Source organism: Erinaceus europaeus, chromosome 15 (genome assembly GCF_950295315.1).
Source record: "Erinaceus europaeus chromosome 15, mEriEur2.1, whole genome shotgun sequence".
Taxonomy (NCBI): domain Eukaryota; kingdom Metazoa; phylum Chordata; class Mammalia; order Eulipotyphla; family Erinaceidae; genus Erinaceus; species Erinaceus europaeus.
In genome coordinates, this window is record NC_080176.1 from 6179041 (window position 1) to 6204785 (window position 25745).

Here is a 25745-nt window from a genome sequence, read left to right on the forward strand (position 1 = left end):
TCCCTGCGCGGGCTGGGCGGGGCGCATGCGCACTGACGGCCAGGTCATGGCGGCGCCCGGAGAGCAGCTGAGGAGACGTAAGGCGGGGGTCACCGACGTGGGGCCCGGGGCAAGCCCCGCTCGGGAGCACGACCCCGCTGGCTGCCCCGCCCGCCTCCACCCCGGCACCTTCTGGCTGACCAGGGTCGTGCTCCTGAGAGCCCTCGCCTTCGTCTACTGTGAGTCCTCGGGACCCGCGGCTCTGTGCGACCCCTGACCCCTGACCCCTGACCCCGCGGGCCCCAGCCTCAGGACCCTGACCCCGGAGTCCACGTCGTCCCTCCTCAGGCGCCCCCCTCGGTGGGTTGGTTGGACAAGGCCCTGGGGGGGGGCGAGATGGGATCCCCGGGGTGGCGCCTGGGTCCCCCGCGGAGGGTCCCGGAGCCAGGCGGCCTGGGGCGGGGCGCAGGGGCCCCAACCTGCAGGGCTGGCTGCACGTGGGCCGCCTCTCCGCCCCCCCGGCTTCGTCTGGTGTGCGGACAGCTGCCCCTGCGCCCGCCCGCCAGGGATCTCCCAGGAGCTGCCTGCAGCTCCGGCAGCGGGTCCGTCGTTCCCGCGGACCCGGGGCCCCGAAATCTCAGCGGGCTCGCCTGCCCGGCGTGGGTGCAAAGGGCGCCGGGACCCTGGCATCCTCAGACACTTGGCAGTGAGGGGACACCGCTGGTCAGAGGTGCTCTGGGCCGACCCAGCCTGGGGAGAGCAAGCGCCCCTTGTAGCGCGTTGCGGAGGAGGCTGGTCCCCGGCACCGCCTGGCTGCTGTGGGCACCGGGCACCGGGCACCGGGCTCCGGCACCGCCCCGGCCCGGGACAGGGAGGCTCCCGAGACACGTGCTCCACACCCAGCGAGGAGCACCGGGGGCCAGGCTGGCCGAGACCTGTCCCGTGTGGGGCTGCGGGCGCGGTCGGATGAGCGTTCTCACTCGCATCTCTCCCATTTGATTGATTGATTGATTACTGGATAGCAATAGAGAGAGGTAGAGAGGGACACCTGCGGCCCTGCTTCACCACCCGTGAAGCTTTCGCCTTGCAGGTGGGGACCAAGGGCTTGAACCCAGGTCCCTGCGCACTATAGCGTGTGCGCCTAACCAGGTGCGTCACCGCCTGGTCCCTCTCTCTGAGAGACTCTAGAAAGTAGTTTTTGCTAGCGCTGCTGTAGCCTCCCCTGGATTAAAAGCCACTCCAGACATTGGAGCTGTCACTCAGCGAAGATGGAGTCATCTGACAGGCCTGTAAGGGGCCCTTGGAGCAGCGCAGAGCCCCAGTGGCTCCGGGGCTTTCAAATGGGCCAGGCTGCCCCTCCGAGCTCCACAGGGACCCTCCTGTCCCTCCTCAGGCAGCAGTCAAGAGCCCTTGTGCTCAGCGCAGAACGTTGACGGGTTTTCTTTTTTCTGTCTTGTAAGTAGCCTTGGGGTAGAATCTGTATTTCAGAGCCAGCGTCACCTTCCAGGGACAGTGCTCTCTGGCTGAACTGGTGTGGAGCAAGTGGGAGTCATCCTTGCTGACGTCTTTCTCGATGGTTCCATCCCACTGGGGCCTTCGAGCCGGGTCCCTGGGTCCTCGGTGCCAGCGTTTCCTACAGGCTCATCCACTGTGGAGTATTACAGTTGCTGCCCACCTGGGCGTGCTGGGGATGCTGTCTCTGCTCTGTCTCTGCCTTCCCAGGGACGCTTCTGCTCCTCTCATCTCCTTGACCTTTCACAAGAGTTTCATCACTGCTCTGTGTCACCCTGGGATACTGTTCAGCCTGTTCTTTGCACCCTCACCCCTGGGTGGGCAGGCAAGGACACGGGTCACCTGTCTACCCACAAGGCCTCTGCTTCCCCTGGATAGGGGATGATTCCTCAGGTCTTGACTTCTCTCTCTCTCTCTCTCTTTCTCTCTCACTTTCACTCTCTCGCTCTGTGTGGATCCATCCTCAAGAGCTTCCCCAACTCTGTGCTTGGGCCCAAGGGTGCTGCAGACCTGCCAGGATCTCCCCCCCCCCCCCCCCCCCCCGTCTAGGTTGCTTCTGGTTGTAGGAGGGAACTCTAGTCCCAGCCCTGGCCCCCTAGCATGGCATTTCCTGAGACGCACCTGTCTCACTCGGAGACCGTCTCACCTCTCCTGGGGTCGCATGTCTCGGCCTGCTCCTCAGAGGCACCTGCTCAGCTTCTGGTCGCTCTGCAGGGTGTTGGGGGGAGGAGCAGGAAGGACGCTGCTTCACTTTGTGTTGGTGTTCAGCTCTGTGCTTCAGCAAATTCAAGAAAGTTCTCTTTTCTCCAGGCGCCTGGAATTCTCTGTCCCCCAGTGCTCTGCTTCTGGCAGGTGAATAGCCCACTTGGACGGTGCGCTGCTTTGTCGAGTGCGCAGCCCAGGGCTAGCCCAGCCCCCGCTGCATTGAAGGAAGTTTCGGGGCTGTGGTCCCGTTCACTCTTTTTCTCTCTCTGCCTTCTCTGTCTGCGTCTTTCACCAGCTTCTCTGTAAGATGCTCCTGGTTTGTTTAAAAAGTCATCAGCGCTGCTGGCCTCTCACCCTCCCTTGCACACCTTGGGGGAGTGGGGAGCGGGTGTTGTGCCAGGCCTGGGCTCAGCCGTCGGTGAAACCGTGGTGGGCAGAGAGAGGATGATGCTGTTTCTGTCTTACAGTGATTTCTTTGGAAGGGAAAGAAAGCAGTCTGTTTTGTTGTTTTTCACTTAAAATTTTTTTTTATTATTATTATTTCAGTGAAATAGAAACACAGAAAGATACAGAGGGACCAGAGCCCCGCTCAGCTCTGGCTTATGGTGGTGCTGAGGACTGAACCTTGGGCCTCAGAGCCTCAGGAATGAGAAGTCTTTTTGCACAACCATTATGCTGCCTCCCCAACCCTCTTTTCCACATTGAAGGAAACATTTGTGGCATCTGATGATGACTGTTCAGGTGGCTGGTCCCCTTTTCTCCTCGCTGTCTGGGTCTGTCCTAGTCGCTTCAGGGCATCTGGGCTCTGACAGGTAATTGCTTTTGTTGGCTTGTTTGCCAGACACGTCCTCAGCTATGGCTTTTGGGGGGGTGGGCCGCTTACATAACCATTATGCTGTCTCCCCTCGTCTCTGACAGGCCCTTTTGAGTGTGGTTGCTTAGCTGTGAGAACTGCTGATGGTTTACAGGTTTGTTTGTTTTGCTTTAAATAAAAAAATAAAAGATTTACTTCTGAGAAACAGAAGGAAAGAGAGAATGAGAACCACAGCATCACTCTGGCGCATGTGCTGCTGAGGGTTGATCTCAGGGCCTCACGCTGGAGAGTCCGGTGCTTTATCCGCTGCCCCACCTCTCGGGCCATGGTCCACTGTTTATCTGCCTGCTGGGCCACTCTAGCCTCGATAGGAGCTGTGTGTGCACAGGGCTGAAGGTAAAGCCTGCTCTAGCTCCGTCTTTTCCTGCTGTGTAAGCTAGGAAGATACTTTTCAAACTGGCTGGTGAATCTGTCTCCAGCTCTGTGGCGCTGGAGAGTGAGCGAGGCCCAGCTGTTCAGCCCTGGTTAGGAGCCCCGGGCTTGGGGCCTTTCTTGCCACAGATGTGTGCACACAGCACGAAGCCCCCACCCCGTGTTCTCGGCCCCTCGGCCTCTGGTGGGTGGCTCCCTGGGGAACGGCAGTCACCCAGGCCGAGGGTCTGGGGAGGGACCCCCATGGAGATGTCAGGGCCTCCTCCATCCAGAGCTCCCACCGGCTCAGGTGTTCTTGGGGGACGAGGCCCAGTCACAGTCCAGCTGCCTGCTCCGGCGGCTGCGGTCCGTCGCTTCACTTGGGCCTGTGACCTGCCTCCCACGGGCTACAGTGCTCTCCGTGGGTCATGCCCGCTCCCTTCCTCATACCCAGCTCCCCTTCAGTGTCTCAGCTGCTGGAGCCACGTCTCTGGCTGTGGCAGGCGCGCCCCGTCATCCAGGGCTGCAGAGAGGCCGTGTCCCCCAGCCCCCGTGGCTCCTGGGACCAGGCTGTTGTCATGGTAGTGAGCACAGAGCGAAGCTTCTCCTGTTGTGCTTGTCCATCCATCGCCAAACGGAGGGACACGGTGTCTGCAGCTCCAGCGACGCCAAAGCCCAGGCAGGCACCGCAGTTACCGTGCGTCCTCTGCTCACGTGTGAGCGCCTGGGCGTGTACCGGGAGGCGGTGAGCGGGTGACCTGAGAAACGGCCAGGCGCCCTCTGTGGTGAGGCAGTTCCTGTTCCGAGCCCTCTGGGGCATCGACGCTCGCAGTCTGGGATCTGGGCTGTTTTGATAGGTGTGTGGTGATGTCACGCTGCGGTTTGAGCTGGCGTGTCCCCCGTGACAGAGGACACAGCATCTTTTCATGTGTCCACCCACCATCTGCAAGCCCTGGTGTGGAGCGGATGATTCCGACCCTCAGCCCTTTTGTGCGTTCAGAAGTTGAGCTGTTTGTTTTCTCACTGTTGAGGTGAAGAGTTCATTGCATGTTCTGGATGCAGGGCCTCTGTCAGACATCTTCCCAGCCTGTGGCGGGCTGCCTTCTCATCTTCCCCTAAGTACCGTTTACTGAGTGAAATGGTGCGGTTGACCGGGGCATCGGCGTTGGAGCTAAAGCCGACCACCCAGCTCACGGCGGAGCTTCCTCTAGTTCTGCTGTCCTGCGATTCCATGCGGAGGCCTGTGGCTCTGTGCCGTGTGGGAGACGTGGCCGGACGTGGCTCCAGCAGCGTGTCAGCTCTGCCGGCTGACTGTGGTGCCAGCACCAGCTACCTGTGCACCCCCAAACTGGGCAGGCCCTGCACCGGGCCAGGCCCCCGTCAGTCTCCTACCATGGCTGTGCCTTTTCTCTGCCTGCCTTACTGCCAGGTGGCGTTGACCTTGGCTGTAGGCTTTTTGCAGCTACCCGTTACCTTCTGAGGGAGTCATTTCTCACTCCTGACCTCCAGAAGGTTGTTTGCAGCAACAGGCCTCATGCGGGTTCATCGCACTGAACACGATTCCTTCAGGTTCTATCCAGGATGAGGCGAAAGAGGACTTCCCCCAACTTTATTGTTGCATAGAACTTCACTGTGTATATATATATCCCCGTTTTCTTTTCTTTCTTTTTTTCCCTCCATGGTTATTGCTGGGGCCCGTGTGTGCACTACGAATCCACTGCTCCAGGAGACCATTTTTCCCATTTTTATTGCCCTTATTATTATTATTATTTTAAAAATATTTATTCCCTTTTGTTGCCCTTGTTTTATTGTTGTAATTATTGTTGTTATTGATGTTATCAGTCTTAGATAGGACAGAGAGAAATGGAGAGAGATGGGGAGGACAGATAGGGGGAGAGAAAGATAGACACCTGCAGACCTGCTTCACTGCCTGTGTTGCAATTCCCCTGCAGGTGGGGAGCTGGGGACTCGAACCGGGATCTTTACGCCGGTCCTTGCTCTTCATGCCACGTGCGCTTGATCTGCTGCGCTACCACCCGACTCCTCCTTGTTATTATTGGCACTGCCATCGTTGGATAGGACAGAGAGAAATCGAGAGAGGAGGGGAAGACAGAAGGGGAAAGAAAGACAGACACCTGCAGACCTGTTTCACCCCCCGGTGAAGTGATCCCCCTGCAGGTGGGGAGCCAGAGGCTTGAACAAGGATCCTTACACTGGTGCTTGCACTTCATGCAATGTGTGCTTAACCTGCTGCGCTACTGCCCGGCCCCCATATCCCAACTTTATTAGCCGCTCTCCTGTCGTTGGGCTTCCGGGTCATTTCTGTGTTTGAGCCACTGTGACGTGCTACTATGAACACATGTACAGCACCCCTCAGACACGGCTTGTGGGTGTGGTGCGTACACGCAGCCTCCCCCAGCCGGGCGCCTGCTTCCTCTGAGTGCATGGAGCCTGCAGACCCCCGACCCTGCTGGACTCAGGCCCCGGCTCCGATCCCACCCGCGGCCAGGTGCCAGTGTCCATGGACCGCTGTCCCTACTCAGCCCCCTCTTGTCCCCCTGCAGCCGTGGCCTTCTTGGTGGCCTTCTGGCAGAACAAGCAACTGATTGGAGACCGTGGGCTACTGCCCTGCAGACTGTACCTGCGCCGGCTGCGCCAGCACTTCAGGGGCCGCGTGGGCTGGGATGCCGTGAGCGCCGCACCCACCCTGCTCTGGCTGCTTGACTGGTCACACATGGATGCCAACCTGGACGCCCTGGCTCTGCTGGGCCTGGCCCTCTCCTCCTTTGTCCTGCTCAGCGGCTGTGCCAACATGCTGCTCATGGCGATCCTCTGGGTGCTCTACACATCCCTGGTCAACGTGGGACAGGCCTGGTGAGTGGGGGTAAGGGGTCAGGTCTGGAGAGTGGGGAGGCCAGAGGCCCCGGGCAGGGGTGTGTGTGTACACGGCCATGGACCCAGGCAGCCTTGTGGGGGACGAGGGGGTAGTCATGGTCAAGAGCCCAGGGTAGCTGGGTGTCCATGTGGACACACTGGGCCTCTGCACGCAGGGCAGAATATGGACTGATGTGCCCGTTGCCTGCACTGGGAGCCCGTGACTTGGCTTCCCTCGCTGAGCATGGTCGGGGCCGTCTGGCAGCCACGGCGGTGAAGCTTCCTCTGCTGGAGCCTGGAGCCCGGGACAGCCCGTGCCTTTCCTGTCCCGACCGGGCAGATGCTCAGATAATGGGCACATTGATAGAGAACTTCTTTCATGTTACGTCCCGCAGGGGACAGGAAGCCAGTGGGGCATATGTGCACGGGGCAGCGTATACTGTGGTGGGCACAGGGCAGGTGGGCTGGCACCGGGCAGTCCTGCTGTGGCAGAGGGGCCTTCCCGGGGACAGCCCGCTGCCTTCCGCCTCACTCTGCTTCTAGTTGGCTGTGCCAGGCCTCTGGATGCTGGTCCCTGCCCTGTCTAGACCCCGTGCCCCCAGACACCCTCAAGCGCTGAGCATTCCCACTCTTGAGTCCCGTGTTCCCCATATTTGTGGCTCCATCCCCAGGTCGGGCGAGTGGGGACGTTCACTTTGCCAACACCCCTGCTTAGCAGGTGATGCACCTTGGGGCTCACAGCATTTCGGGGAGCTCACAGTCATTGGTAGAGAGTGATTTTCAGGCCCTGGGCTCCTTCACTGCCCCTCCGGCTAGCCTCACCATCTCTAGGCCAGGTCCAAGCCATGTGCCATGTCTCTTTGCTGCTTACTCTTCCCCACCTCCTGGCTACCCCCAAAGAGGAAAGGCTTCTCTCTGGGAACCTGGCCTGAGGTCTGGAGGCTCAGGGGGCTCTTCCTGTGAGGAAGTCGTGGGGCTCTTCCCTGGCAGAGGAGACAGAGGATCAACTTCAAAGAGCGGCAGGCGACTGCTGGCAGCCTCGTGTCCCCCACGGGGTGCTGTCTCCCCGTCCCTGCTGACCCTGGTCAGTCCCTGCCATCCCCTACCCATGTGACAGGTGCAGACTGAGCGGATGCCAGCATGCTTCCTGCTCAGACTTCCCAGGCCAGGCAGGCTGGCACTGTCGCTGTGAGATGCGTCCGGATCCAGGCCCCTGTGGCCTAAGGAAGGGGCGTGTCACCAAGCCCCTCAGCTTGGGGCTCTCCCCAGTGGGGACCATGCTGTGCACACCTGAGGGGTGCCCCACCTTACCTGCTCCTCCACTCTTACCTGAGGACTGTCCCCACCTGCTCCTGCACCCCTGGGCACACTGTCCCACCCTGCCCCGCACGTACACTGCTGGGCCTGTGACCCGCCGGGCTGGGCCGTGGTCTGCAGGCAGCCTGATAGACACAGTCTCTCCTGTTTTTCAGGTACTCCTTTGGTAAGTGGCCGCTGCCGGAGTGCCATGCACAGGCTCCCATGTATGGGGTATGTATCCCATGCACACCTTTGCTTGTTCATGGCCTGAGCCTGCTTCTCGTGGTCACCGTGAGCCCTGGCATCCTTGCCCCCAAGGTCATGAGTGGGAACCCAAGTTTGTCAGGCCCCTCTCTGTTGCTGGGGAGAGTGGACCCCAGCTTATGCCATAGCACCCTCCTTACCCTCGGGCCCAGCCTACACATCTCTGTCACTGCAGAAGGCCTGACATGCAAAGGCCCACACCTCACTCCCCGAGCCTAGGGCACGCCTGAGTCTAGGACTTGCACCTGACCCTGGACATTCATCTCTCCTGTGGACACACACGAGCCTGGACACAGAACTAGGCCAGGACAGACACCGGTCGGACCCTGGAGGGGACACCTCAGCACATGCCCCCAGGGCACGGTTCTGAGGGGTTGGGCCTCTTGATTTGGTGGCAGAGAACAGGGTCCCCTCACAGGCACAGAGCAGGGTCCCATGGGACATGCATGTGGTGGGAGCATGGCTCTGGCTGCTGGGGGTTGTTGGGGTGCGATAGCTTGTCAGGTTGGCTGATTGGTCCTTGGGGAGGCAGCGCCCAGGGAGCAGAGTGGACGAGGATTCTGGTGAAGACCTGGCCCTAACCCCTTCTCCCAGTCCCAGGCTTTCAGGTTGGAAGTGTGGCCCCAGGGCCCACTGACCCACCTCAGCAGCCCTAGGCTGGCCTGAGGACAAGACCAGGTGGGAGGCCAGAGAGTCAGGGTACCCTGCTCTGAAGCTCACCGTGGAGCTGGCAGGCACACCTTGCACACCCTTTTCTGTGAGGTCTCAGATTTTCCCCAGGGTGACCCCAACTTGGAACCCACTGCTAGGGATGTGGTGCCCCCCAAGGGGTGGTCCTGCAGCCTGTCCTCCAAGACCAGAACTGACGATAGTCATGTTTAGGGCCAGAGTTCTGTGCGGACTTTCCTTAGTGTGGGGCTGCCAGCCAGCGCACCACCCAGGGCCTGTGAAATCTGCCCAGCTGCCCCTGCTGCAAAGCTGCAGCGCATGTGCAGACTGGACAGGGGAGGAAGGAGGCCCTGTCTGAGGGTCGGCAAGCAGCACAGGCCACCCCATTGGGCAGATCCATCTTACAGGGAGGTAGGACAGACTCCCGGGGGACAGGAGCCTGACTCCCAGAAGCTTAGGGAGGTAGGTGGCTCAGTGGGGGTTCCTGCCTGCCTGTGAGCTGAGGCCCTGGGGTTCATCCCGGGCATCCCATGAACAGAGAGAGGGAGACGTGATAACAGAGGCCTCAAGGCAGGAGCAGCTGCAGTTCGCCTGCATTGATAAGGCCCGGGGCTCCTCACCTGCTGCCCATCACGTGGGGCGGGTCCTCCCACAGGAAGTGGGCCCAGGCTTGGGGTAGACAGTGTCCTCCCACAGGAAGTCCATGCGTGCCAGGCGGGGCCTCCAGGGAGCAGTAGGCAGGTCAGTCTGTCCCAGAGCTTGGTGTGGTGGCCCTTGGGTTTGGTAGCCCTGACTAGCCCTAGCCTCTCTAGGAGTCACTCCCTTTCCCAGAACCACCTCGCGTCCCCAAGTGAGTCTCGTCTCCCTTCCCGTGCAGGCCCCTTTAGGCTATGCATGCAGGGGGCCCGGCAGGCTTCCTGCTGGCCAGGTGCGTATCCTGTTCAAGGCCAAGTCACTACCACACTGGCAACGCTAGTTTGGTGACCTTGCTGTAGAGCGGTCTGACACCCAAGTGGGGTGGGTGCCCCCCAGCCTCTGGCCGCCTGAGCTTCCTGTGGAGAGTAAGGGGTTTCTGGGGGTGGGTCAGGCTGCCCCAGACCCTGGTCTAGCAGACTTGTCCAGGAGCCAGTCCTGCCTGTGCCCACAGGGGGCTCTGCATCTGGCCCACAGAGCCCTGCCAACTGCTTCACTTGTCCATCAGAGCTTGCTGAGTCTCCGAGAGTGTCCCCAGCTCCCAACTCCCAGCTCCCAGCTCCTTCTGTGGGTCACAGGGACCTGGCCTGATGCTATGAGAAGACAGTGGCAGAGCTCTGGGGACCCCGACTCAAGTGAAGTGGGAGCCCGCGAGTAGAGCATGCGCCTTGGGCAGTGATGGCAGGGACCATGAGGGGAGGGCCCAGATGGCACTCAGGGACAGTGGGGTCCGGGGCCCTGGGGTTTGACAGGCGGCAGGTGTGACCCCATAATACCTGCCCAGACCCCTTCTCAGGAGGGAGCTGGAGTGAGGGCAGTGAGGAGGTGCCCCTCAGCGACTTACGGTCACACCTGTGCCACGAGGGTAATCGGACACACCTGGGGGCCGGGTGTAGCCACTTGCTGCACTGAGAAGCAGGACCAAGGGTCGCTGTGCCTGGCGTCCTCTGTCCTCACCCTGCCATGCACCCCGTCTCACTTCCTCACAGATCAGTGAACCCGTGCTCTGTGCCCCTGCACCTCATGCCTGGCACCCACTGCCTGGTCCTCTGCTGTCACCAGCCGGCATGGGCATGGCTTGGACTCCTTGCCAGATTGGGTGTCTCGATCCAGTGTCCCCTCCCTGTGGGTCAGGCTGAAGAAGGGCCTGGGTCCTCCAGCTCCCCATGGATGTTGAGGGAGGGTCCTTGCTGAGGCCCCCTTTTTTCTTTTTTATTCCCAAGAGTGCTGCTCAGCTCTGGCTTCTTACAGTGTGGGTATTGAACCTGGGATCTTGAAGCCTCAAGCATGAGAGTTGTTTTTTTTTTTAACTTCTTTTAAATAAAATTTTTTATATTTATTTTCCCTTTTGTTGCCCTTTTTTTATTGTTGTTGTAGTTGTTATTGATGTCATCATTGTTAGATAGGACAGAGAGATGGAGAGAGGAGGGGAAGACAGAGAGGAGGAGAGAAAGACAGACACCTGCAGACCTGCTTCACCACCTGTGAAGCGACTCCCATACAGGTGGGGAGCTGGGGTCTTGAACCGGGATCCTTACACTGGCCCTTGTGCTTCTAGTCACGTGCGCTTAACCCATTGAGCTACCGCCCGACTCTCAAATTAATTTTTTTAGCCAGAGCATTGCTCAGTTCTGGCTTATGTTGGTGCAGGGAATTGAACTTGGGATGTTGGAGCCTCAGGCAAGAGAGCCTCTGCATGACCGTTATGCTATCTACCTCCACCCTTTTCCTAACTATTTTTAGGAGGTATTATTATTATCTTTATTTGTGTATTGGATAGAGACAGCCAGAAATAGAGATGGAAGGAGAGGTGGAGAGGTTGAGAGACAGAGATACAGCATTGTTTCACCACCCACAAAACTTTCCCCCTGCAGGACTGGGGTCTTGAACCTGGGTCCTTGAGCACTGTAACATGTGCGCTCAACTAGGTGTGCCACCACCTGGCCTCTAGCATGAGAGTCTGTGCAGAAGCGCAGTGCTGTCTCCCCAGGAAGTCCTTTCTTGAGGGTATTTGTGAAAGCAGCAGAGAGCCACCTGGGAGCCAGACCATCTGTGGGGACATGGGACCCTCACTCTCAGTGCCCAGAACACGTCTCTGCCAGGCAGGTCCCAAGGTCTGGCCCCCCTCCGGAAGCCCCCGCACAGCCTGCAGCTTCCTGCCTAGGCATCCTCACCGGCCACGCAGGGCTGGGCCGCCCCTGCCAGCACTGGGAACAGGGCCGGCTTTGTTCAGGCTGGGCGGCTATGTGCCAGCTCCCTTTGTGCACCCTTGAGGCCTCAGACAGGACCTGTTGCCGAGGAGCTGCTGCAGGGGCAGCTTTGGACAGGGGGTCCTGGGCTTCTCTGGGGCCTGCGCACCCCTCAGTCAGGCATCCTGCGCCCTCACAGCAGCCCTGGGCTGCTCCCGTGCCTGGTATGACTCTCGGTCTGTTGATGTTTTTTTTAATTATTATTCTATGGGGGAGGGGGGCATTGCTTCACTTTGTCATATGCAGCGCTGGGAATTGGACCCACAACCTACAAGTCCTGCACTCAGCCTGTGAGAACTTGTGTCGGGTGGGAGGCAGCCTGCTCCCTGATTGCCTGTTGCCTTTAACTTTCAGGGAAAAGTCCCCTGAGCCCAGAGACGCTGCTTGGTGCCACGTGTCGGTGCAGCTGTCCTGGGGCCCCCCTTGTGGCTGACTATCAGAGTCCCTGCTGTCTGCCCCCTGCCCCTGGCTGGGACCACAGTCTGAGTTGGGCCTTTCTCGTGATCCTGTGCTGGGGGTCTGCGGAAGGACCCCACAGAGTTTGCGTGTCCTTGTTACCAGTTTAGGGGGCTGCACCCCACAGCCCATCAGCTGGGACCTAAATGGCAGGAGACACGAGTGGGGGTGGCCCTGGGCCCCATGGAGTCCATCCCGTCCACGGTGTGACTAAGTGGCTTACCCACCCAGCCTCCTGCCAGCCCCCCTGGACTGGACAACATCATGTTTCCTGGGGTGAGTCCCCAGCATACCAAGCCCATGACAGAGATGTCCTTGTGTGGGCCACACAGCCCCAGTAGGGGCCGGGCAGGGCCCAGAGCCATGAGCAGTGGGGAGCAGGGACTGTTCTGGTAGCGTGGCCTTTGCTCTGCCATCCCCGACAGGGACAGCCAGTCCCAGCACCTGCTCCTGGCACTCAGGTGGGTCTGGGTCCTGCTGGCTCTGTCACTCAGCTTGGATTCAGATTCCACTTGCCATGTGTCAGAGCAAGGTGCTGATTAGAGAAGGCAGGCCTGCTGAGAGGAGGCCGCTCTGGCAGGGAGCCAGCCTGGCTTTCCCCTGGGGCAGGCTCCATGCGAGGGCTCCCACCTGGGCTTCCCCTGGCTCCACTGTGCCAGCAGGCACAGCACTGTCCCAAATCCCCTGATCCCAGGGAGAAGAGGCCAGCAAGCTTCTTCAGGGAGCATCTCTGAGTCTCCGCAGAGCATGGCTGTCTGTGAGTGACCACTCTGAGTGTCCTACTGTTCGTGGGCCAGTGGGGTGGAGACCCTGGCCTGGTGCTGATGAGGTCATGCAGACAAGTTCCCTCCTGTAACTGGGAAGGAAGGAAACCTTGAGGTTCTGTGTCTAGACTCGACAGGTGTGCAAGTGTCACTGCTTCTCCCCCTCTGGATACGCCAGTCCCGTGGTGCAGGGCGATCCTCTCACTGGAGGATGACAGCTGGCCCAGTCAGCCTGCTTTCCAGGCATTAGGGCCTCATTCTGTTCTGCAATCTTCTGCACATGGGTGCTGGGCCACACAGCTAGGTATAGGGACATCCCTGGCCCTCAGGTGACAGTCCTCTCACCATCTCCCAGACTGAGATCTGAGATGTGAGAGGTCTGGCCAGAGCAGAGGTAGCTGTTGTTTAACGTGTTTCTTAGCACGAACCAGAGTAGTGGCATCCCTTTGGCAGGTTCCATGCTGGGCGCTGGACTTGGACCTCACGCATGCTTGAGAGCCCGATGCTTTATCCGCTGGGCTGCCTCCCAGGCCCAGGCAAGGGGGGCGGGGTGGGGAGATGCTATTTTACAAGGAAAACGCTCAGATTTCCCAGATGGGCTGTGAACCTGAACCCACCCACCAGCATCCCATGGTCCCATCACTGAGCCCCAGGGCCTTGCTGGAGGTGGAAGGTGAAGTGGGCAGGGTTGGCCTGGCAGGGTGTCCCTGTGCCCACCCGGCCCCGCCTAGGACAGTGCTGGGGGCCCAGTGGAGTTCCTCTGACGCCACCCATGGGCACCCTCTGAGCACCCTCTTGACCTCGCAGGCTGGGAGTCACAGCTGCTGGAGACGGGCTTTCTGGCCATCTTCCTCTGCCCGCTGTGGACACTGTCACGCCTGCCCCGCTGGACACCCACCTCCCGGATCGTCCTGTGGGGCTTCAGGTGGCTGATTTTCAGGATCATGCTTGGCGCGGTGAGTAGCACTTCACGATGCCGTCTGGGGCATCAGCAGTGCCCCAGCCTCTGCCGCTTACCTCCCCTTTCTCAGCCTGCCTCACCTGCAGGTTAGCACGTCCCCTGTGACTGGCTCAGCCCGAGTCAGTGTCCACCAGCGGAGCCTCAGCTAACATGCTCTGAGCCTCTCCCCAGAGGCAGCGTGGTGGCTGCTGCACCTCTCCCTGGGGCCGTCAGCAGCCCCTGGTATTGAGGCCAGAGCCCTCACAGACCCTGTCTTCCCCAACCTGGAGTTTGTGGCACAGCTGGTCCTTCTGTGCTTGTCGCTGGAGAGGCTGGAGCCCGAGTTGGGGCGGGGGGGGGGGGCACGGCCTGGGACAGCTGTGTTCTGTGGAGACACCCAGGCTTGTGCACCTCTCAGAAGGTGGTGACAGGCTGAGAGCACCCTGGGTAGGGCACCTGTCTTCCATGTGCAGCCTAGGTTCGAGTCCCTGGTCACACGTGCTGTGACATGCAGGGAAGCTCGGGTGTCATAGTGCTTCTGCCTGACTGACTGGAAATGTGGCTGGGCGTTGAAATAACGCCTGCAGGAGGGCCTGGCTCGAGAGTCGAGGGTGGTGCTGGGCCTGTGCTCTTTGCTCTCGCAGGCCAGGGCCTCATGCAGGCACACCCTGAGGAGCCGGCCAGCACGGCAGAAGGGGGCGTCGTGGGTGGGTGGGCTCACAGGGTGCTGGAAGCCTACAGATCACTGGAAGCCTACAGATCACGTAGCTAAGGAAGAGCCCCAGAAGCCGGAGGCTGATGCTGTCACTTCCTGCCAACCACCCTGGCTGGGCCCCTCCCTCAGGAGGTGCAGAAGGGGGCGGGCTGGGGCTGTGTCCCCTTCTTCTTCTTCTAGCGTTTGCCCTTCTTCCGTAGCCAGTCAACAGCGTCAGGTTGAGCCTGATGTAAAGTTTCGAGACCTCCTTTGAATCTGGAGAGGTGGCAGTCGTTGACTATGTGGGTCATAGTCTGTCTGGAGCCGCAGGGGCAGTTCGGGTCGTCTCTGGCTCCCCAGCGATGGAACATAGTGGCGCACCGGCCATGGCCTGTTCGATAGCGATTGAGGAGGGCCCGATCATAACGTGCTAGGTCAAAGCCGGGTTGACGCTTACAGGGGTCTGTGATGAGGTGTTTGTTCTTTATCTCAGCTGACTGCCAACTCTGTTTCCAAGAGTCTGGAACAGAGAAGTTCAGTGTAGGCGTAGGAGACCAGATTGGGTGTCGAGACGTCAAGCGTTGGACAGGGTGGGCGAAGATATCCGCGTATATTGGCAGGTCCGGTCAAGCGTAGACGTGGGAAATGAACTTAGATGATGCCGCATCCCGACGAATATCTGGCGGGGCGATGTTGCTAAGAACTGGCAGCCATGGAACCGGGGTGGAACGGATGGTTCCAGAAATGATCCTCATGGAGGAATATAATTTGGAATCGACCAAGTGGACATGGGGGCTACGGAACCATCCTGGGGCACAGTATTCTGCAGTGGAATAGCAGAATGCCAGAGATGATGATCGTAGTGTGGAAGGCTCGCGCCCCATGCGGAGCTGGCCAGTCTTGCAATGATGTTATTCCTCGCGCCCACCTTTGCTGCAGTTTTTATGAGATGTTTGTGAAATGACAGAGTGCGATCGAGAGTAACGCCAAGATAGACTGGCTGGACTTCATGCCGGATTCTCGTACCGCCAAGCTGCACATTAAGCTCACGCGAGGCCGAGGCATGGTGTAGATGGAAAACAGATGATACCATTTTTGCAGTGCTAGGGATTAGTCGCCATTTTTTACAGTAATCAGATATCAGAGACATGTCTTTCGTGAGTGTTTCCTCGAGGATGTCGAACTTGGATGCTTGAGTTGCACAGCAGATGTCATCGGCGTAGATGAACTTCCTTGAAGAAGTTTCTGGGAGGTCATTGATGTAAATATTAAATAACTGTGTCCCATTAGGCTGTGCGGCGATCCCAGGTGGAGGGGCTGCAGGGCCTAGAGCAGGCCGCACAGCTGTCCGCAGTGAGGCAGAGCAGACTCTGAAAAAAGAAGTCTGCAGAATTTATTAATGAGAAAGATAGGAGAGAGAGAACCAGACATCACTCTGGTACATGTGCTGCCGGGGATTGAACTCGGGACCTCATGCTTGAGAGTCCGATGCTTTATCCACTGCGCCACCTCCCGGACTACCAGACTTTTTGTTTGTTTTTAATTTTTTTTTATATTTACTTATTTTCCCTTTTGTTGCCTTTTTTTTATAAAGTGAAATATTTATTCCCTTTTGTTGTGGCCCTTGTTTTATTTCCTTTGTTGTTTTTTACTGTTGTAGTTATTGATGCCATCGTTGTTGGATAGGACAAAGAGAAATGGAGAGAGGAAGGGAAGACAGAGGGGGAGAGAAAGATAGACACCTATAGACCTGCTTCACCACCTGTGAAGCAACTGCAGGTGGGGAGCCAGGGGCTCCAACCGGGATCCTTAGGCTGGTCCTTGTGCTTCGAGCCACGTGCGCTTAACGCACTGTGCTACTGCCAGACTCCCTGCAGACTTTCTAAGTGACACAGCTTGAGCGGGCATAGCCCCAGGTTTCATGGTGACATGTGGGTGCCTAGGCAGCTCAGGAAGGCCCGGCCCATGTCCCCAGCCTGGTGACAGATGGATCTCAGCTAAAAGACGTGAGTCCACTCACTCTCCTGGCGCTGGGCCACTGCGTGCCTGGCATGGTCCTGCACAGCCACACACTGAGCAGCAGCTCGGGGGCAGCCAGAAGCCCATCTGCAGATGACTACAAACTCTGGCCGTCCTGCCCAGCACCACACCAGGCCTCAGGAAGGCATCCACCCAGCAGTGGGAGTCCCTGTGGGGTGTGAGGCTGGGCACTGCTCCCTCCTAAATGGGGGCTTCTGGACACACGTGTCCTCGGTAGGACAGAATGTTCCAGATCCCACCTTGTCCTGAGCAGGGCTGAGGGCACAGCACCTAAGGGCCCCTGGCTGCCTGAGGGTCGGGCTTGTCACTGCCCGCCGATACCATGTCTTCGGAGTGAATCTGGGGCTGAAAGAGGCTCAAAGAAAGCTTTGTTCCTCTGACACTCCTTCTGGAGGAGAAAAATCTGTGGAGAATCTGACATCTCATTGCAGGGAACTCAATAGATGGGGAGGAATATAATTATCCTCCTCTCCCAAAAGAATGTTTCAGATTTTTAAGTGTCTCATATCAGCCGAGGATTTGAATGACATTTTAATTGCCTTGTTTTTTTTTCCACCTCTGCCGGGTGTGCCTCTCCTGAGACACCAGTCTTGGGGTGAGGGCTGCGGGTGAGTCCTCACGGGGGGGGGCCATGTGACAAGCTGATATGGAGCTAGTGGGGGGGCAGTGTACCTGCGTCCAGCCCCCTGGGTGAGAACAGCACAACTGGGCCACACGCTGTCCACCCAGGGCTCCATGAGCCTCACCGAGCCGTTTCCAGAGAGATGTGACTCACCACAGGTCCTAGATGGTGACACTCGGCCCCAGGGGCTAAGGGCAAAGGGGCTGTAGGACTGGACAGGACAGGTGGTGGAGCTGCCCTGCGGGGCACTTCCTGGCATCTTGCTGCTCTGCTGCTGTAGAGGCCTGCCTGCCCGCTGTCCCCCCACCATCATCTCACACTTCCTGTGCCTGACACCATTCACATTTGGTCTGGTGCCCACTCCCCATAAGTCAAACACCAGTCTCAGCCTTGTGGGGGGCGACTGACAAGTGGAACCCTGGGACCCATCCTCTCAGCCAGTGTTAGTGATTATTCTGAGATGGACAGACAGGTGACGACCACGCACACGTGCCGTGGACAGGCCTAAAGGGACCTGACACAGCTCCCAGGTGAGAGGCGGCGCACTTCCGATGGTGAGGCCCCCAGAAAAGTGAGTGGTGTGCACCCCCGAGTTGCAGCGGGCCTGGCTGTGACCTCTGACCTGAGGAGGAAACTCTCAGGGTCCCTCCCACTGGGGCTCCAGCCCTCTGATGCCGGGTGCCCTGGGGACGGTCCCAGCCGGCCGGGCGGTTCCCTGCTCTGGAAGGCGCTGACAGTGCTCTCGCCTCTCAGGGCCTCATCAAGATCCGGGGGGACCGATGCTGGTGGGACCTGACCTGCATGGACTACCACTACGAGGTGAGCAGCAGCTGCACAGGCCCTCGACTGTCCCTGGGGCCCAGCCTTGTCCCTTTAGATGACCTCCCTTCCATGGGGGCTGGGCAGGTGCCCTCCAGGGCCCAGTGACTCACTGCTGCTGGACACCAGAACCCCCCAGCACGCACAGAGGAACTGCTCTGCCGTGCTCAGGCTCCCAGCGACAGTGGAGATGGGCCCCATGTCCCCCAGAGGCCGGGGCTTCTGCCAGGTGCACAGCAGTGACGGGGACCAATTGCATCTCTGCTACCCACCTTGTGAACTCTGGGGTTTCCTCCCCTCAGGTCCTTGCTGGAGGGCAGGTATGGGGTAGTGGGGGAGGGGTGAGTCCACTGGACAAAGGGCCCTCCAGCTAGCACCCTCCTCAGCCAGTGGGGTCCGGGGTGAGGTTGGTGGGCGGCTGGCCCCTGCAGACACAGCCTGCTTGGGCCTCACCCCCTGCTGGGGCTGGGAGGAAAGTGGAGCAGTAGAGCCTGTGGGTGTCTGACACCCCATGACTGGAGTGGCCCCGACTACCTACTCCCCTGTGAGGGCGGAGCTGTGGGCACGGTGTGCAGAGGCTGAGCTCCCCTGTGGACCAGGCTCCTGACGTGGTTTGGGTCCATAGACGCAGCCAGTGCCCAACCCCGCGGCCTACTTCCTGCACCAGTCCCCATGGTGGGTGCACCGCTTTGAGACCCTCAGCAACCACTTCCTGGAGCTCGTGGTGCCCTTCTTCATCTTCCTGGGCCGCCGCATGTGCGCCCTGCACGGGGCCCTACAGCTGCTGTTCCAGGTGAGCCCACCGTCCCCTGTGCTGGCCCAGGGGTCTCACTCCTGCGCTCTCAGGCCAGCACTGACACCTCCCTAGTGCCAGGAAGCCTAGGCATGTGCCTAGCTTGGCAAGTCAGCTTTCAGAGACCCCCGGAGGCCTTCCATGTCCTGGAAGCTTCTTTACATAGTGGACATCGAGCCACTGGGAGTCTCTTCCTGGGGAGGAGGTCATTTCATTTGTTTGTCTCACACGACATCCCGACCTTGAAGTGGGCTACGAAGGCAGTCACAGTGGGGAGACTTCTGACCTGGGGGTTCCCACACACCCCATGTTTTCGCCCCTCGAGCGTCCACTGAGGCGCTGTTGCTCCCAAGTCTAGTCTGCCCTCACTTGTGTGGTGCACGCCAGCATCCCAGAATGCAGGGTAGCCTCCCCTAGGGCCTGCAAGGGGTAGCTTTGCTGTACCCTCATCACCGGGGCGCCGGGTGCGGCCTGAGGCCCTGTACCACCTGTGAAGCCCAGGCTTCCCTGTCCCCCATTAGTCTTTCTTGCTAATCACCCAGATCCACACAGCTACTTGCAGATCCCCACCAAGGTTTCACCCACACTTCCTGCCTCTCGGGACCCTGTCCTCCCACCTCCCCTCACAAGGACCCCAGCCTTGCCCCACTTCACTCAGGGACCTGACCCTATCCTCAGTGTGGAGTGCTGGCCATCGTGCTGCCTCGGGTGACACCCTAACTCCACACACACAATCTCTCTCATCGAGAAGCAGCTTGTCTCCTCAGAGTAGCCCTGGTGGCCCAGTTAGCACACAGGATGGTCTCAGAGCCCAGCAGACTGCCCCAGGCACCACCTACCCTCATCCTCGTCCCCTGTCCCGTCTCTCCCGGGGCCCCCATCTCTCCACCAGCCCCTCAGACCTCTGCCCACCTTCTGGAAGGTTCCTCTAGTTAAGGACAGTGCATCCACACTCCCCCTTTAGAACAGCAAGGGCTGGGGGTTCTCAGAATGCCCTCCCCCCTGCCTGCCCCACAGAAGCATCTGGAAGCTTCTGGAAAGTCAGCCTCCCATGCTGAGGGGGCAGAGCTGGTGTTCTGGGGGGCTCTGAGCAGGGCAGCTCCCATGTGGCCACACCCCCACGCTCCCCCACAGGCCATCCTCATCCTCAGCGGCAACCTGAGCTTCCTCAACTGGCTGACCATGGTGCCCAGCTTCGCCTGCTTCGACGATGCCACGCTGGGCTTCCTGTTCCCCTCGGGCCCAGGTGGCCTCAAGGCCCGGGTCCTGCAGCTGCAGGAGGACTCGGTCCACGGGGCCCAGCCTCCACCCAAACGCAGTGCGTGGCCTGCAGGACGAGCCCCCCAGCCTGGAGGGAGGCTGCTGGGTGGAGTGGGGCGGGTCTGGCTGGCTAACCCCCTGCCCCCGCAGGCTGCGTGGTGCGACGCGTGGTGCACCTGGCGCTGGGGCTGCTGCTGGCCTGGCTGAGTGTGCCCGTGGTGGTGAACCTGCTGAGCCCGAGCCAGGTCATGAACACCTCCTTCCACCCGTTGCGCATCGTCAACACCTACGGGGCCTTCGGCAGGTAAGGGGAGGCAGGGCAGACACCTCTGGGGGTCTGCCGGGCCCCTGCGACCCACGCCGTGTCCGCAGCATCACTCGGGAGCGCACGGAGGTGGTCCTGCAGGGAACGGCCAGCCCCAACGCCAGCGCGCCTGACGCCGAGTGGCAGGAGTACGAGTTCAAGTGCAAGCCGGGCGGACTGTGGCGCCGGCCCTGCCTGCTGTCGCCCTACCACCACCGCCTCGACTGGCTCATGTGGTTCGCCGCCTTCCAGGTGGGTGTCGCCTTCCGGGACCCGTCCCCACCCTCACCACCCGTCCTTCCCCAGGAGCCAGTGTGACCCTCTGCCCGGGGACAGAGGAGGGGTACCCCACTTCCCAGGGGGCCTGCAGCTGTCTCAGCACCCCGTCCCCCCAGACCTACGAGCAGAACGAGTGGATCCTCCACCTGGCGGGCAAGCTGCTGGCCAACGACGCCGAGGCCGCCTCCCTGCTGGCCCTCAACCCCTTCGCAGGCAGGCCCCCACCCCGGTGAGTGCTCTCCCCACCCCTGCCTGCCTGCCCCCTGCATGTCCCGCTGGCTCACAGCTGCCCCCACAGGTGGCTCCGGGGAGAGCATTTCCGCTACAAGTTCAGCCGCCTGGCGGGCAGGCATGCATCAGACGGCAAGTGGTGGATCCGGAAGAGGATTGGGCCCTACTTCCCGCCAGTTGGCCTCCAGGACCTGCGGGACTACTTCAGGGAGCGCGGGTGGCCACTGCCCCAGCCAGACTCGGGGGCCTGGGCTGCAGAGAAATAAAGGGGACCCGCCCACTCTGGCTGAGTAGGGTCTCCGCTGATGTGCAGGAGGAGCCCTCCTGTCCGCTGCCGGCCCTTCCTACCTGCACCCTCATGGGGTTCGCAGCCAGGTGGGGGTGGAGTGGGGAGTGACCCTAAGCTCCCACACACACAGCCCCTCCCTCCCCAGCAACCCACCACCTGGACAGAAACTCTGACACCCCCCCACACATCGCCACTCAACTGGGATGCCCCCCATTCCCCCACAGAGTGGTCAGCCCAGCCTGGTGCCAGGGTCTAGCAGGGGTGACCCTGGTGGTCAGCACTGTCCCCTACAGTGAGAAGTGGGGGACTCCAGCCTCAGTTGCAAGGGATCAGAGCTGGCCCTGGTCACTATGGGGCCTCCCCGGTGCCCTCAGAGGCTGTTTGCCCACTGGCCAGACAAGCTTAGTACAGGCCTGGCTCCTATAATAGCATGGACCCGCCCCCATGACCTCTCTGGGATCCATCCAGCCCTGCTCTCCTATCCTGGGGCTTGGCTAGGGGTACTTTGCCTACAGTAGGGTTTCAGGGCCCCCATCCCTGGAAACCCACCGGCCAGCTGGAGGGTGTCCTACCTCTGAGCTCCCCACCCCCATCCTCACTGAGTGGTACGACACGGTCTGGGATGATCCCCCTCTTGGCGGCCGAGTCAGGGAATGTCCTGAGGCCTTGGGCACACACCAGCCCCCCAGTCACCTTGCCTGCCCACCTGACTTGGGTGGGAAGAGGGACAGAGCCCTGCACCCCCAGCCCCAGAGCCACTGCAGCGAGGCAATAAGACCTCACCTCTGGCCTCCTCTGGGGGTGCAGCCCAGCCACCAGGCCAGAGCCTATACATTTGGGAAAGTTCTCTGAGGAGCCCCGGTGATGGCAGTGGGCCCCAGGTGACCAGTTCACCTGAGCTCTGAGGCCACTGCATCCCAGGCTTGTGTGCAGGGCCAGCATATCCCCAGTGCTGCCTGCTAACATCCGACTTCCTCCTGGCTTCTGGGGGACACAGCCCTATCCCCCCACCAGTACATCTGCAGAGTGTGGGTCATGTCTGAATTCCAGAAATTTCTTTCCTCTGTAACCTGTCAGCAGTTGTGGGGTTCTAACTTCCCAACACATACTTGTGCAGCTCTCGGGAAGGAGGCCTTTCGAGTCCTGGGCAATGGTTGTGCCTCTGCACAGCGTGGACATGGGGCCTGCGTCCACATGGGGCCTGCGTCCACAAGGGGCCGCGCTCACCAGCACGAGACCTGAAGAAGCAGCAAAGCTCTCACTTTCACGCAGAACCAGTGAAGCAGCTGGCTCCTTACCTCAGGTCGAGAAGGCGAGGGCGGAGTGTGGCCAACACGGCCTCAGAAACAGCTGCTCAAACAGACCCGGGAGACCACGGCAACACAGCCGCCCAGCAGACAGCTGCTGAGCCGAGGCTCCCCTGCGAATCCCCCGGAAGAACAGCGGGAACATCAGGCCTTCCAGGAACTGAGTGCAGTTCCTCCAGAAAATAAGCCAAGGACCCGGGCATGCAGAGAGGCAGAGCCCACCAGAGAAAGACGACTCAGGCCTGCACTTTGTCATTCAGAGGGCCTGGGTTCAAGCCCTGCCACACCACATGGGATCACCTGCTCAGGGAAGTTTCTTGAGAGCCAGGCTTCAGGGTCTGTCCCTCTCTCGCTGTCTCTGCACAAATGGACACCCGGCCCTCAGCAGGGACGTTGAGCACATAGAAGGCCCTGTCTCTGCAGAAAAGTTAAATATGAATTTAAAAAATAAGCAGGAAAGTGCACATGGCACAAAGAGCAAGGGCCGGCTTAAGGATCCTGGTTCGAGCCCCCGGCTCCCCACCTGCAAGAGGTCGCTTCACAAGTGGTGAAGCAGGTCTGCAGGTGTCTATCTTTCCTCCTCTCTGTCTTCCCCTCCTCTCTCCATTTCTCTCTGTCCTATCCAACAATTAACAGCTATGACAACAATAACAACTACAACAAGGGCAACAAAATGGGAGAAATGGCCTCCAGAGCAGGCACCGAGCCCCAGCAATAACCCTAGAGGCAAAAAAAAAGGGGGAGCCAGGTGGTGGTGTAGCAGGTTAAGCGCGCTTGGTGGGAAGTGCAAGAGTCAGTGTAAGGATCCCGGTTCGAGCCCCCCGGCTCCCCACCTGCAGGGGAGTCGCTTCACAGGCAGTGAAGCAGGTCTGCAGGTGTCTCTCCCCCTGTCTTCCCCACCTGATGATTTCTCTGTCCTATCCAATAACAACAACAACGATAAACAAAGGGCAACAAAAGGGGAAAAAATAAAAAAAATTTAAAAACAGAAGGAAAATCATCTTTTCACAGTGGCTGTCAAGAATTCCTTCTCTGGGGGCTGCTGAGGTGGTAGGCTTCCTCGAACCCCATCCCAGTGACCCCTAAGGGGCAGCCCAGAGAGCTCACAGAGGAAGCCAGCAGACCTGGTGACTGAGCACTGAGAGGTGACAGCAGCAGTCGTGTCAGGGTGTACCAGCCAGGAGGGAAGGCCTACAGGTCACATGCAGCCCAAACGCTTGCACAGTCCACCAGCAAGCCCGCCACTCACCATCCACAAGAGACCAAGTACTGGAGCCCAGAGTCACCCCAGAACTCTGCACCTGCTTCTGGGAAATGCTCCAAAGAATCAGAGACACTAGGGAACAGGTGTGGGCCAGCCTTTGCCACAACCTGTGGGCCCCGTGGCCCCCAGGATGGAGGAGAGGAGCCCCACCTGATGTGCCACCATCTGCTTTGCTTTACTGGACTTTGACAAAGTGCTGATGCAAACCCAAGGCCTCTGAGTCACCCACTGCCTGGAGGGGAGCGGAGACATCCCAGCTCTGTTCCACCATCCACGGTGCTCCCATGGCTGGACTCAAACCCAGGTCCTCACACTAGGTGGAACTTGTTTTCTACCTCCTGAGTTCAATGGTTCACTGCAAAGTGGCTGACTTGATGTACCGTTGATAAAATTTTTTTTAAAGATTTTATTTATGAGAAAGATAGGGGAAAGACCCATCACTCTGGCACATGTGCTGCCGGGAATTGAACTCATGCTTGAGAGTCTGAAGCTTTATCACTGCAGCACCTCTTGGACTACAATTTTTTTTTTTTTAGTAACACACAAATCCAGGGGTGGTGGCTCAGTGGCAGAGCAAGGACTTGTGGACAGGAGACCCCAGGTTCAATTCCCCAGCACTCCATATGCTGGAGTGGTAGTCTGTCTCAAAAATCACATCTTTAGGGGTCAGGTGGCAGTCCACCTGGTTGACATGCACGTGGTACCACGCACAAGGACCCAGCTTGAAGCTTCACGAACGGTAAAGCAAGTGTGTATGTGTGTATCCCTCTCTCCCCCTTCTCAGTTTCTGCCTTATCTAAATCAACAATGAAAAGGAAAGAAATCTTTACAAAGCAGTGTGATTGGGGAGGTGGCGCGGCATCAAGAACTTTGGACTCCCGGGCATGAGGTCCTGAGTTTGGTCTCCAGCACTGCTTGTGCCACAGTGATGCTCTCTGGTTCTCTCCCCTAACCCTCACCACCTCCGTGAATAAATAATTTAAAAAATAAAGCAGATAACAGAGCAAAGGGCTAGAGAGAGCCGGAGGGAAGGTGCTGTGGAGTCTCCCTGTCGCTATCTGAATGGAAAAGCAAATGGCCCAGAGAAAAGCAGTGAAACCGCATGCATGAGGCTGCAGTTATACAGTCAGCCAGATGCCCTCAAGAGTGCCTGCTGGGAGTCGGGCGGTGGCACAGCAGGTTAGGCGCAGGTGGCGCAAAGCACAAGGACCTGCATAAAGATCCCGGTTCAAGCCCCCGGCTCCCCACCTGCAGGGGAGTCGCTTCACAGGCGGTGAAGCAGGTCTGTAGGTGTCTGTCTTTCTCTCCCCCTCTCTGTCTTCCCCTCCTCTCTCCATTTCTCCCTGTCCTATCCAACAACGATGACGTCAATAATAACTACAACAAAACACAAGAACAACAAAAATATTAGGAAAAATGTCTTTTATACAAAAAGAATGCCTGCTAAAATAAAATTTTAAAGTGCCTGCTTTGCCCCCTGGTACTGGCGAAGCTTCAGTGCTGTGGTGACCCTCCTGCTCTCCTGCTTCTCAGAGACAGGAAGCTGCTCGGAGCAGCCAGGAAGCAGCACAGTGGGTGAAGGCCAGACTCAGGCTTGAAGCCCTCAGTTCGATCCCCAGTATCACATGCCAGAGTAATGCCCTGGTTCTCTCTCCACCTTTCTCACTAATAAGTAAATTATGGGGCCTAGCAGTGGTACAGCTGGTCAAGTACACAAGTTTCCATGCCCAAGGACCTGGGTTCAAGCCCCTGTTCCCCACCTGCAGGGGAAGATTTCACAAGTGGTGAAATAGGACTGGAGGTGCCTCTCTCCCCCCTGCCTCTCAATTTCTCTGTCCTATCAAATAAAAAAAAAAAAAGAATAAAAAATGGGATGGGGTTAGGTAGCATAATGGTTATGCAAAAAGACTCTCATGCCCGAGGCTCTGAAGTTCCAGGTTCAATCCTCTGTACCTTCATAAGCCAGAGTTGATCAGTATTCTGGTAAAAATTAATTTGGGGGCCAAGCAGTAGCACAGCGGGTTAAGCTCACATGGGTTAAGCACACATGGCATAAAGTGCAAGGACCTGCATAAGGATCCTGGTTCGTGCCCCCGGCTCCCCACCTGTAGGGGGGTCGCTTCACACGCAGTGAAGTAGGTCTGCAAGTGTCTGTCTTTCTCCATCTGAGTTCCCCTCCCCTCTCAATTTCTCTCTGTTCTATCCAACAACAAT

The 25745-nt window shown here is 59.0% G+C and overlaps 1 protein-coding gene across 10 annotated transcripts; it reads left to right on the plus strand.

Annotated features, from left to right (window-relative positions):
- On the plus strand, nt 1-24454 carry LMF1 (lipase maturation factor 1). Of its 10 annotated transcripts, none has more exons than XM_060172682.1 (11): nt 1-218; nt 5986-6295; nt 13497-13645; nt 17739-17804; nt 17934-18124; nt 18430-18597; nt 19732-19915; nt 20008-20161; nt 20230-20413; nt 20521-20669; nt 23279-24454. In XM_060172682.1, exons 1-11 carry the CDS (start codon nt 26-28, stop codon nt 23319-23321), a joined length of 1791 nt encoding a protein of 596 aa, XP_060028665.1. In that variant the 5' UTR covers nt 1-25; the 3' UTR covers nt 23322-24454. The 10 variants fall into 10 exon arrangements, with proteins under 10 accessions (XP_060028665.1, XP_060028667.1, XP_060028666.1 ...); XM_060172684.1 differs by having other exon boundaries at nt 20557-20669; nt 23279-24446; XM_060172683.1 differs by lacking the exons at nt 17934-18124; nt 23279-24454 and adding exons at nt 7768-7778; nt 20739-20952.
- The last annotated feature ends 1291 nt before the right edge of the window (nt 24455-25745 follow it).